The sequence below is a fragment of the Rhinolophus hipposideros genome, assembly GCF_964194185.1.
Source record: "Rhinolophus hipposideros genome assembly, chromosome: 4".
Lineage (NCBI taxonomy): Eukaryota > Metazoa > Chordata > Mammalia > Chiroptera > Rhinolophidae > Rhinolophus > Rhinolophus hipposideros.
In genome coordinates this window covers 51,081,315-51,093,946 of record NC_138050.1, presented here as the reverse complement: position 1 = coordinate 51,093,946, position 12,632 = coordinate 51,081,315, and the positions used below count along the sequence as shown (strand labels likewise).

Sequence of the window (12,632 nt, the reverse complement as noted above, 5' to 3'; positions counted from 1 at the left end):
GAAATGTGGAGGTGTGACACGTGATGAGCAATGTGTGACCTGCACTTCTCCCCGTCTTGTGTGTCTGTTAAAAAAGGTGCATGAAGTGAGAGGGCCAGTGGCCAGAGTGCCTGCGGCTTTGTTGTGATGATGTGCACTGGATCCGATGTGATTTATGAACTGATCATGAACGACAACAAAGGCATAAGCAAGAAATAAAGACACGGGAAGTAGTGAAAGCTGTTTTCTGGAATACGTGAGTGAGGGGTGAGGTAGAACTGGCACCACTCGAGTTAGACGGGCAGAATGAAACGGAGATTTGCCTGAAAACTGCAGCCCCCTGCACACCTTTCTGATCGGGTGACACTTCTGACGACAGGCAAAGGTCATGAACACCTGCCCCGGGGCAGAGCCTGGCACGGTGATGTTCCGAGTATGCCAGATGTCTGCCCTCCGCGCTCAGGCCCAGAGGCTGCTCATGCCCCTGCCCTTCTGTTCTAGGCTCTCAGCCAGCACTTCTCATGCTCTCAGCGTGATCACTTGCTCCAGTACCTTGTCTCCTGCTCTGTGTCACCTGAAATCTCATCACGACACCAAGCTAATTAGGACCATGAGTAGGTGGCGAGGGGGAGCTGACTTGTGCCACTTCGCTTTGGCTGCTAAGAGGCAGCTTTGTGTCCTTTGACTTGTTACCTCTGTCCTTCCACCCACCAGCTCACTGACATCAGGCCAGGCATGCAGCCATCTTACCATGCTTCATAGGAGCTGGACTGCCGCAGCACTTTCAGCGGAATCCTTAGTTCTCCCAGAAATTCATCTCCAAATTTCAAGTTACTGGCATTCCAGAGGTCAATTCTGAAAAACAACAAGCGGTAGAACGACCTAGGGAGGGGCAGAGGCTTTGGAGCAGGATGGAGCCTTCAGCTCCACCACGTCAGTCTCCGTGAAGACCTATACTGTCTAGACATTAAAAATGTGAAGTCAAAGCAGGACCTGACCCCGGAATGAAGACGTGTATTGTCCTCAGGCTGCAGCAAACGAGAGGAGCTGGAGGCAGAGCCCCTGTGCTGGTGTCTGCGTGAGGGGGGCCTCCTGTCTTTGTAACAGGAGGAACTGCTACCCTGAGGATAGAAGTATCACTTCCGTTTACCCAGGAGAGGCCTGGGCGAAGCAGAACCTACTGTTCCTCAAGGCTGGGGAGTGTTTGAGGCAAGAGCGCCCAGTAGGGTGACCTCAGGCTGCAGGGGTTCAACACAATGGAGTGAACAAATGACGTCTAGTTTTGCTTGGCCTGCCCCAGAGAATGGTGCCCGCAGGGGACTGACCAAGCTGCCCAATTTAACAACCAGGATGCGCCCTACCTTCCATCACATGAAAGTACATTTGGGAAGAAAAACTATCTCAACCCCTCTTTCTCCATCTACACCCAGAACTCACAATCCCAGCGACCTACCAGTGTGACTTGTGACCAAGGCAGCCAGACACTCCCAACGGGGAAGGGGAGACATGGCTAGTTGACAGCTGCTACCAAAACACGATTTATCACCATATTTGTGAAAAGTTCCCACCCACCTTGCTGAAAAATCTGGTCACTCACTAATTAACCCTTTTTTCTTGGGTGGAATTCTCACTGTTCCCTCTGATTTGGGGATATGGTAACTATACATGCCTGACAGATGGAGGCAGACACCATTTCCCATTGCTAACAAGCAAACATCACGACCACTCACAGTAAACAATTTAATCAGAGGTTACTCTATGAGCTAAAAATCTATCACCGCTTCTCACTACCCTTGGCCGTCAAGGGGAAAATTCTAGACGACAGCACCCGCCCTTCGGTTACCCCTGCAAATCCAAGCACGAGCAGTGGACAGCACAGAAGATAAAGGATGTGTCACAGGAACACATGCAGTCAGTACATGAAGATGAACAGTGTCCCACAGCATGTCACAGCAGAAGATTCTTTAATTTGTCAAGCAACACTTTAGCAATGTAAAAACAAGTTGCCAGGCGCTCTTTTCTTCTTTTCAATAAAAGAAACATTTAAAGACACTTTAAACTTGTATAATTAGGAAAAACTAAACAAACTAGGACTTCTCTCATAAATTCAAAGCCCATTCTTTTATAAGCACTTCTTTCTCTGAACAAGAAAGGGGAGCTGCATGTCTGAGGGCAGCTGGTGCACAGCCAAAACTCAAACACGGCCTTCGGATCTTCAGTGTGGACCTTCTCAGGCACTCCACTTGGGGTCACTTTGCCGCTGGCTCAGTATTTGACATGGAAGAATTAAATTAACTGGAAACACTTAAAATTGGGCTCAAAACAAGATCTGTGTGGGGAGGCCACAATCCCTCAACTCTTGAGCCCAGGAGAGGAACAAGGAAAAGAACCCCAGGGTCCTGCACTCGGGGAAGGGAAGAGCCCTGTCTGCACCCCCATCTGGCCCAGAGCATCCCACAGCCTAAGGCCTGGAAAGCTGCTGCAGGTACATGGCAGGACGCCAGAGTGCCCCCCACCCAAAATGAACGTCTGCAGTATTTCTAGTCAAACTTCATATGCCTCAGGAAACTCTGACCCTAAGGAAAGTAGATTTTAAACCTGTCACATCAGAAGCACTCCTACGCTTCTCCTGAACAGGGCTAGTCAGACCTAAATGTGGTCACCCTAGCCCAGGACCACAGGAAAGTACTCCCAGGGTATCTCGCACTGGGGGCGGTGCTGTAGGCCGGTGGGGCTTCCTATGGACATAGCGGGCCAGAAGAAGGCCTCTGAGTAGATCCCAAAACTGACGCTGGTGAACTTCACGCTGTCATGTTCGACCCTGCACACGGAAGGCTGTCTCACGAGGACCCAACGTGGCCGGGACCCGTGGGCTAGGATGGGCAAGGCCACTTGATGGACACAGCCTCACATGTGCTGGGTGGCAAAAGGCCTTCGACCTTTGACTCTTGGAAGATATTGCAAAGTGAACTATAAAACTGAGTTTGTCCCTTGGGCAAATGTCCTTTCAGGCACAACCACCCAAATATCTGGGTCGATTAGGACTTACTCCAGTTTCCGACATCCTTGCGTTAAAATGATCAAGAACACTGAAATTCCTACCTATTGATTCCCCCATTTTTTGGAAAGAAAACAAAACACGGACAGGACAGGTGAGTTCAGACTGCCGTCGCCAAGTAGGAGCCGCGCACAGACTCTCGCTCACCGGATTTCAAGTTTGTCCACATCCTCCTCCTCAAAGTCAAAGTGGGACTTTCGGCTGTAGCTGCAGGGTCTGGTCACCTGGTGGCGCAGACAGAGGGAGACAGACTGAGCAACTGCCACTGCGGTGCTAATGACCCCGGGCTCAGGGGAGGTAGCCATGCATTCCACTCAGCGTGGACACTGCCCCACTCACTGTGAAGGAGCAAAGCCTGGAGTTGAGCCCAGTGTCCTGGGAGCTGGGGGTGTGGAGCTTGCCAGGCACTTTCCACTAACTTCCATGTAATCCTCCCAGCACCCACGAGCGCCCTGAGCCCCAGTCCCAAAGCTCCAGAAGCCTTCCCCTCCTGACCTCTGCTCCCTTCTGCGTCAAATCAGCTCCTCCTCAGCCTTCCCATCTCATAGCCTTCACCTGTTGCCTCCACCTTGGTGGCAGCCTGTCCATCTGTCACCCAAGCAGGGCTCCCATCAGCCGTAGCCCAGCTGGCCCTAGCCTCATGCCTCATCCACCTTTGGCTAAAACTTCCACCAAAATCCACCAAAGGCCTCCTGGGAGCCCCCACTTGGTCTCCTCACCCAGCACACAAGGGTCTTTCTACAACCTGCACCACCATCCCACCCCCACCCCAGCTAACCACTGGGTCCCTTCCTCATTCAGGCACATGCTGGGAAGCCTACAAGCACTGAAAAGCCACCTCCTCCAGGAAGCCCCCTGGCACCTCCTGCTGCCTGGTGTGGCTCACAGGGCCACTATTTTATAAAAGTGTCTGGCTTCCAGGGATGATGGCCACAGGGTGATGTTTTCTTCTCTGCCTTATTCCTGCCTGTCACCTAACACATCTATTGAGTGAATGAAGGTGGCTCTTACCGAATTTTAAGTAATTTCCTTTAGGCATTTAAGGGTTTTTACTTAAGACTGTTAACCTGGGGGAAAAAATCGTCTGGAGGCTACCTCCTGTTGAAACTCCTGTAGGAGGCCGCCTGTGAGCCAGCCCCAAGCCCACTGCCAGACCATATGCTCCCCCTTCCAGGGGCTCAGCCTCAGGCTGTTTGCCAGCTGAGGCTGAAAGGAGATGCGGAGAACCTGACAGAGGGGATTTGCTGCTAAGCGGGGCTGAGCCCTTTGAGTCAAAGGACATAAACTCCAAATAGAAGCGTATTCCAACCAAAGTCATATGGTTTGAGGCCTCCAGGGAGGCAGGCAGCGGGCGGGGCTCACCAGCAGCGCTGAGATCCCAGGTCTAAGCCATCCCTGGGCTCCTGCAGGTTTCTGGTCCTGACTATAATTGTATCTGGGGGTCATTAAATTAACCTAGTGAATTGAGTCCCACATTTTTACAGTGAAATAGAAGCATATGAAATAGAAAATACGCAGCTCTCCGTGTGAGTGAGCACTTCTCACAAGTGGACGTGGCGGCTTGAGTGAAGTGTGTGGCAACGTACAGCCTGTACCTTACTGTGTGTTGCATTAAAAACCAAAGTTTTTAACTTAGAAGTGCTAGTCTAAGCCGTTCTAGACATGGAAGGTGGTTGCTACTTTAATGAACAATTCGTATTAAAAATTTTTCTACCTTTTCTATTCCAGACTCCGTCCCTGCCTTTGGAGACCCAGCATGAATCCCCCTTGAGATTAGCGTGACCGCATCAGCTTCCTGCCTCATCTCGGGTCTCTTAAAAACCATTTTCTTCGCCTGACTATAAAGTGAGAACATCCTTCTGGGATAGAAAAGCGCACGTTTTCTATGCCCTCAGGATCCCACCTCCACACCCCTCCTCAGCTGCCCGAACAAGGTCAGCCGGTCGTCTCCTCCACTGAAGGAATAGATGAGCTTCCAGACACAAGCAGGAAAAGGTCCAGGTTCTCTGCCCTTGGTTCTAACTCATCTCTCCAACTTCATTTTCCTAAACTTCCTGTTTTCATCCCAACCTCACTCTACATTCTAGATACAGAATTCCCTCTGGCCTCCCGACACTCCACACACGTACACACCCCCCGTACGGACTCTGCTCAGATGTCACCATTCTGAGAAGCCTGGTCCCATTTCCCAGGCAGGACTGGTGGCTGCCTTGGCTTTCTGGGCCCCAAAGCCACTGCCTTAACAGTCACTGGACCAAGTGGGACAATCTGCTCACATGTGCTCTCTCTTACGAGGCTCATGAAGCTAGGCGTGGAGGCTTTTGTCATCCTTTACCCATCCATGACCTGGCGCATAGGAAGCGTTCAAGAAACCGTTAAAGACAGAAAGAACACCTGCCTAAATAAAGGGTGCCAAAAAAATGTATACACGTTCTAGGAAAGGAAAACTGGATTAAAACTGTAATAATATGTACCGATTACAAAAGATGAATACAAGTCACGTTCGACTTCCACAATTACAAGAGGTGCTCAGAGTGGTTACCATCAGTGTCCAGACACTTCTGATTATGGTGATCTACTCCTTGAGCAACGTTGACCAAAGTGTCCACTTGTATACATTTTTTGGCACCCCTAGTATATTCCACATGGGACATCTTAAAACTAAAACAACCGTAACTGCTTGTTGTTCTGTTCTGGTCTTCAGTCCTCATGCCTTCCATCTTACTGCCTTCCATCTTACTAATTTCAGTGGTTCACATTCTGAGAGGCAGCCAGGGGGATCTCTGTGTCCGACTGCACTTCCTCTTTTGCTTCAAAACTCTATTTCTAATGAAACAAGCTTCTTCCCTCCACTGCTCAGAGAAGATGGGGCGGAACGGGCAAAACAAAACAAAACAACCCAAACCAAACAATTAGCAAGGACCCCGAAGTCCTAATAATTTGGAAAGTATGAATTTGTCAGTTCTCAACTCAAAACTGAGTCATTCTGAAAGCAACAGATGGCCTTTCTTTCTAGGGAGGAGAAATATGTTCAACCCAACCGGCTGCAGGGCAGGAGGGAAAATCTTTTGTATGGGGAGGAAATCACTCAGAGAACTTTCAGAAGGAAGCAAGTGACTGAGGTCCTTCAAATCTAGCCTTTTTGCCAAAGAATCTCGGGTGTAGGGTTTCAACTTAACATTTGTGCCACTGAAATACCAACCTCAAAATAAAACACTTCGTCAAACTGTGGGTTGTTGGTCTTCTTTTTCACTTTCGTCTTCTTTGCTTCCGATCTGTTATCAAGGGAGGAAGAAACAGAATTAAAAAGAACACTGTTGATGCCAAATCTCTCAGCCTTAAGACTGAGCTATCAAATGCACAAGTAATTTACTGCCTTTATTTATCTTATAAATATTTCTGTTTGTCTCCAACCCCAGATGGTATGCAAATCAGGAACCTTTACTAAGCCAAAAATACCCAACATTAAGAACAAAAAGGCTTTCTTTTTTTACAAAACAATGTTAGGGCAATAAAGGAAACTAAAGGAAGCCAAAACTATACATTCTACCTCACAGCACATCCTGCCTTCATCTGAGGCACCTTCCACATCATTCCAGGTGACTGCTACCCACCCTCCAGGCCCAGAGGCTGTGGGCAGGTGCAGGCGATGGCTACTTGCCTGTATGGTCCTGCTAGTGTCACAGTGGCATAAGGGTCACACTGCCCATTCACAATAGGGAGGCCTTGACACTCGAAGATGCTGAGGAGAGAAGTGGAAGGAATGGTCAGGAGTAGGACATGAAGGGCCAACAGGCTGTCTCTCAATGCCACTCTGGGGTCCAAGAGGATACTGTCTCAACAGCTCAGGGCCAAGAGCCACGAATTCTGACACAGTGTTGGCCATCAACCGCCTGGAAGCTCCCATCTAATAAGGAGTAATGAATGAACTGATTAGCAATCAGAAAACATTTGCAGGGTGGAAAGAAGTGTGCATTGCATTCAGTATAAAGGAGCCTCAGCCGAGGAGAACACGCTTCTGGTAATTTCCATGAACAGTGTCACTGCCTTCACTTCCTAGGAGCCAGCCACTGTTTGAGCTTTACACGACTCACACACTGACCTCTCCAACAACCTTACAAAGTTGTACTTTTGTTAAGTACCTGTTATAGGTGGGTAAACTGAGGCCCTGAAACCTTGAGGGGGTTTACAGCTACAGCCTGTGCATAACCTCCATGCCACATATGCCTCTCAGCAGCAAAAGACACCGCCTACCCCCATCCTCACCCCTCCCTCTCGGTCTCAAGCTTTACTCATTCATGTCTGATTCCACCTGCAGGTGTGGGGCCAAGTATCTGGGCTTATGGCTTTGTTTAAATTCTGGAATATAGTTATACTTGCTCTTTGAGTGTCTGTACTAATTCCATCATTTCTGTCATTTCTCGGTCTGTTTCTGTCAACTGTTCCTTCTCCAGGTTGTGGGTCACTGTCTCCTACTTCCAGCATGTCAGTTTTGAGGGGATGCTGGACATCGTGGATTTCATGTTGTTGGTGTCCAGATTCTGTTGTCATCTATCAAGTACAGAGCTGCTGGGCTTTGTGCTGCTCGGCAGTTAAAGGTCTCTTGCCTTGGGCTGATCGTGGCAATTCTGGTTTGAAGCTTTGTCCAGGGAGGTGCCTGTCCGGGGACAGGTCAGCCCCACTACACAGGTGTGGCCTTCCCGGGGGTCCATGCTGAGTGTCTTGCATAACAGAGCTCTCCACTGAGCTGGTGGGGATTCAAACGCCTCCCAGCTTCAGGAAGGTAGCCCCTTTGTCCCATAGCCCCCATGTTCTGCCTCACCCTATGGTGCTTCACCCTCTACACTCACACTGGCTCACGGAGCATCATGAAGTCCCCTCCTCTCCCAAACGTGCCCAAAGTGGCCTCAGACCCTAATTCCAAACTGCGTCTCCTCACTCCCCTCTGGCCTCTGCTTGGGACACCTCCCTGCCCTGTGTCACCAACACGCCTCCAGGACAAAAGCTAGACGCTGAGGTTCACCTCATCTGCTTCCCTTATGGGGGACAGGGGTGGTCATAGAGAGCTAAGCTGCCAACTGTCCAATGTCCTAAATGGTTCACTCATATAGCGTCCAGCTCTTTAGCTGCTTGTGGTGGGAGAGGGGATCCAGTTCTCACTATTCCAGCGTGGCCAGAAGTGGAAGTCCTAACCCCTATACTTGACCATCAGTTTGGCTACATATAGATGCATAATAATTTTCCCTCAAATATCTAAGTGTACCATTTCCTCCTTGTTGTTAAGAAGTTGGAAGACAATCACATTCTTTCATTGCTTCGTAAGTCAAGTGACCCGAGCTGCTTTGCCCCTCTTGGGAAGCCTTTAGGTTCTAACATTTTATCAGAATATTTCTTTCTGGGTGAGGGGTTTTGTTTCCTTCATGGTGCTCGTGCCCTTAGAAGTGGTGCTACCACTTCTGTCCTGTGCTGGGGAGTTTTCTGTCAATTTCTTCTCTCTCCATTTCTCTACCACTTTTCCTCTGGAACTCCTGTTTGGTCAGGTTGGGCCTCAGGGATTGATCTGTTATTTCTATTAGCTTTCTCTAATATTTTTCAACTCTTTTTCTTTTTACTCTATTTCCTAGAATATGTTTGTGTTTCTCTCTCAGATTACTGACTTGGTCTTTGGTTATCTTCCTCCCTTCATTAACTCATCGTTAAACAAATATTTATTCATCCATTAACTCATTACTAAACAAACATTTGTTGAGCTCTCACAATTCAGGCACATTTCTAGGAACAGGAGCGGAGCTGTGAGAGGAGAAAAGCTCATGTCTGAAGCTCATGTTCCATGAAGCTCAGGATTGTTTGGCTGGCACAGCAGCAAACAGCACAACAATAAATAGATAACATGGGATTACTGTGTGAGGTAATGTATGGGAGGAAATAAACTAGAAATGACAACAGAAAAATGCAGGGGGGGTTGACCCCTTGGGTGGTTCGGGGCCTCTGAGAGAAAGTGGTCCCTCGGGCTGAGGTCTTAAGGACAACAACTCACCCATTATAAGTCGGGGCATAGGGCCCCCAAAGGGCAGCAGCTCTGAGATGGGAAGCCAGAGGCAGGGGCAAGTGCTTGCTCAGGAGGTGTGAGGGGAGGCCCATGCTCCCTTGTGCAAATGGCATACATTTAATGTGAACACATCTTTATTACATTCAGTTGGTGATCAGGAAGAAGGTTTAGATGGTAGGTACATCCCCATTTTGGATCCTTAGAGATAACGGGTTTTCATAGCCAGAAACTCAGATGGCATCGCTGAGCATCTGACAAGAAGCTATTCTTCACACACCTTACGTCTTAGAGAAGAGCTGCCTGACATGGAGCAGCAGCCACCTAGAGCACTCACTCGGCTACCACGTGGATGTCACTTTCACTTCCTCTCTTAAAGACCAATTTGAGAAACGCTCTATTCTCTAACTCAGAACAAAGCTTGGCTCCTGATTACAGTTACATGAAGACATCTCATAGAAATAGAAGCATCAGTAGTCTACCATCTGGCAAAGTGCACAAACTGGGGGGGAAACGGTGTTAGCCTCCATCACACCCTCCTCCTGGTCGCGGATGTCACACTTCATTAGCATCCTAACAACTCGAGCAGGATTGCAGCTCAGCTGCACAGCCTGGGAGGGAGGGGGTGCTCTTGCGGGCTGCTCAGAGCACAGAAAGCCGAAGCTCATTTTCCGTGAAAAGGTATATCCACACTTGGTGTATCTGTCTAGGCCTATTCTATGTAAGACAAATTTCACCAACACTTAGGAACGTTATAGGTAAATAAAGGGGGAAAACACAATATTTACTGCACTGGCCATTCTTACGTCTTGGGAAGGACACTTTGAAATATACCAAGTGACCAAAATAATCAACTCATCTGGAATCTAAAGTACCGGAAATACAATATTTGTATGTATTTTAATTGGATATTCAACCTGACCCTTAAAAAAGTTATGCCTCACAGCTAGAGTAAGAGCTTGCAGCTGTGAAATCTTGTTTCCATTGTGTTCCTTCCCTGGACATGGGCAAGTCCTGGCACCTCCACTTCCTGCCCCACTAGGAGGAAACACAATGCGCCTACTGAGCTGTGCTGGTGTGCAGGCATGAGACGGCAGTAGTGACCGCCATCGTGGTTGTGTGGTGACAAAGCGCCATCTGTGGTCACCAGCAGAGGGCCCACCTGCTCCCTGCCCAGCTCTCTACCCTTATGTTTTGCTTAGAAAGGCTTCCTGACCTTAGAAGGAGCCACAAATCAAGACCCTGTCAGCTGTTTCTTCTTTTTCTAATTCCTTAATAATAGAAAATAAGATTTTTATTGGATTTGAGATGTGGTTGGAAGCCTGAACCTAGGTAATTTCTCGGTTGGGTGCCCCTCGAAGTGGAGCCACTAGCAGACTGTGCTGCCTTCTCTGGTGACCAGCATCCTGGAGTCTGGACGCCAAGCAGGACCCACTGCTCTGACCAGGAGGAGCAGCCCAGTGAGCATTTGCAAGGCTGTCAACAGGTCTCGTGTCAGCTTGCCAAGTGACAGAGCTTGCAAGTGGGAAAGCACAAGAAACCTTACTCTCAGACAAAGTAGGCAGGTACAGGATATCCAAGAGAAAGACTATTTACAGGGACAAGAAAGGAAGGGCTGTGAAAGGAGGCAAGTGATCTCAGCTCCAGCAGTGCCGAGAACCAGCACGTGTGTCATCATACCCTCTCGGTCTTCTGGCACAAACAGCTGCTGCACTAGTGTTCTATAGGAAGAGACTCAGGGTCCAAAAAAACAGTCACGAACAATCAATTCATCATCAATCCATAACATGATTCCCGCTCACCCCGGTGTAGACCCCCATGACCCCAGCACACCGCCGGGTCACACATGTCAAACTACTTAACTCACTCCACAAATGGCTATAGAACTACCACTCCATGTACAACAGCCTGACAGACAGGCTCACATCCTCCAGGCTTTTCTCAAGTGAAATGAAAGGTTATGTTATGAATGTAATGTGTTAACAGGTCTCTGCCACTAGAACGTATACTCCAGAAGGCCCATCACAGTGCCTGGCACTTAGTAATGGCTCATTAAATATTTTTGAATGAATAATTAAAAGTTGTTGTGTTGGGCCGGCCCGGTGGCTCAGGGGGTTGGAGCTCCGTGCTCCTAACGTTGGAGGCTGCCGGTTCAATTCCCACATGGGCCAGTGGGCTCTCTACTACAAGGTTGCCAATTCGATTCCTCGACTCCCACAAGGGATGGTGGGCTCTGCCCCCTGCAACTAAGATTGAACAGGGCACCTTGAGCTAAGCTGCCGCTGAGCTCCCGGATGGCTCAGTTGGTTGGAGCACATCCTCACAGCCACAAGGTTGCCGGTTCAACTCCTGCAAGGGATGGTGGGCTGCGCCCCCTGCAACTAGCAACGGCAACTGGACCTGGAGCTGAGATGCGCCCTCCACAACTAAGACTGAAAGGACAATAACTTGAAACTGAATAGCACCCTCCACAACCAAGACTGAAAGAACAACAACTTGACTTGGAAAAAGTCCTGGAAGTACACGCTGTTCCCCAATAAAAAAGTCCTGTTCCCCTTCCCCAATAAAATCTTTAAAAAAAATAATAAAAAGTTGTTGTGTTTATCTTTGTTGGGAAAAAAAAAAGAAAAGAAGCATGATATAGGACCCCTGAGCACCAGCTTGAAATCTAGTTGGAAAAAGACAAGCCACTCACACATGAATAGGTAAGTGTCCCAGGTAGGGTTGGTAGATGCCAAGTGCACATACGGACACTAAGAACATCAGGACAGTGGTCACCAAACCACCTGGGCCTCATCAGGCATCCAGGCCAGTAGACTGGGACATAGGAGAGTAAAACAAGACAAACAGATGAGTTCTGGCAGGGAAAGCTGTGGTGCGGAAGGAAAGAATGAGACATCTGGGAGAAAGAACAAGGTTCTGGGAGGGTTCTCTCTCCGCAGAACCATAAGAAGGCTCGGTGCTGACGGGCACCAATCAGGCGTAAAGCCTCCTGTTTGCTATTTGTGCTGTAAATGTTGCCCACTTCTTACGGTTCCCCCAGCGACCCAGCTTTCACTCACTAATCCAGGTAGGGAAGGGAGAGCCGATGTCCTTCCTGCGATGCAGCTGGGAAAGCCCACAGCAGACATCCGTTATCAGGAACAGGAACAAGGAGTAAAGGCATGAGCCTCCAGCCTCCTGAATGGAGGTCAGGGGTGGTTTGTAAAAAAGAAATAGGCAACCTCTGAAAAGGAATTTCAAGGACTCACAGGACAACATCCAATTTGCTCTTTAGGCCAGCAGGAAAGGGTGGGCCTGGCAACAGAGAGGAGTGAGCTAGAAGTGGGGAGAGGGAAGGCCTGGAAAGAGAACTCTGCCCAGTCAGAATACCCCTGGGGATCCCACAGTGATTGTCTGAGCCAGGTGAGCGGTGAGGGAAACCCAGGGAGGATGTGATGGGTGGGAGGATTGTCTACCTCAGGAGGAACCGCCAGCTGGAGAGGGCTGAAAGGCAGTCCCCAAGAAGATGTTTCTGGAACCTGTGAATGAGACCTTATTTGGAAAAGT

General features: G+C 49.0%; 1 protein-coding gene across 2 annotated transcripts in view; it reads right to left on the bottom strand.

The window, feature by feature from the left end:
* RASA3 (RAS p21 protein activator 3) overlaps nucleotides 1-12,632 on the bottom strand; it is a 124,857-nt gene that overhangs the window by 23,072 nt on the left and 89,153 nt on the right. For both annotated transcript variants that reach the window (XM_081046095.1, XM_081046094.1), the window contains exons 6-9: nucleotides 6,699-6,779; nucleotides 6,240-6,312; nucleotides 3,185-3,261; nucleotides 730-834 (exon numbers count right to left, since the gene is read on the bottom strand). In XM_081046095.1, coding sequence (XP_080902221.1) covers nucleotides 730-834; nucleotides 3,185-3,261; nucleotides 6,240-6,312; nucleotides 6,699-6,779 — 336 coding nt within the window. The remainder of the gene's footprint in view (nucleotides 1-729; nucleotides 835-3,184; nucleotides 3,262-6,239; nucleotides 6,313-6,698; nucleotides 6,780-12,632) is intronic.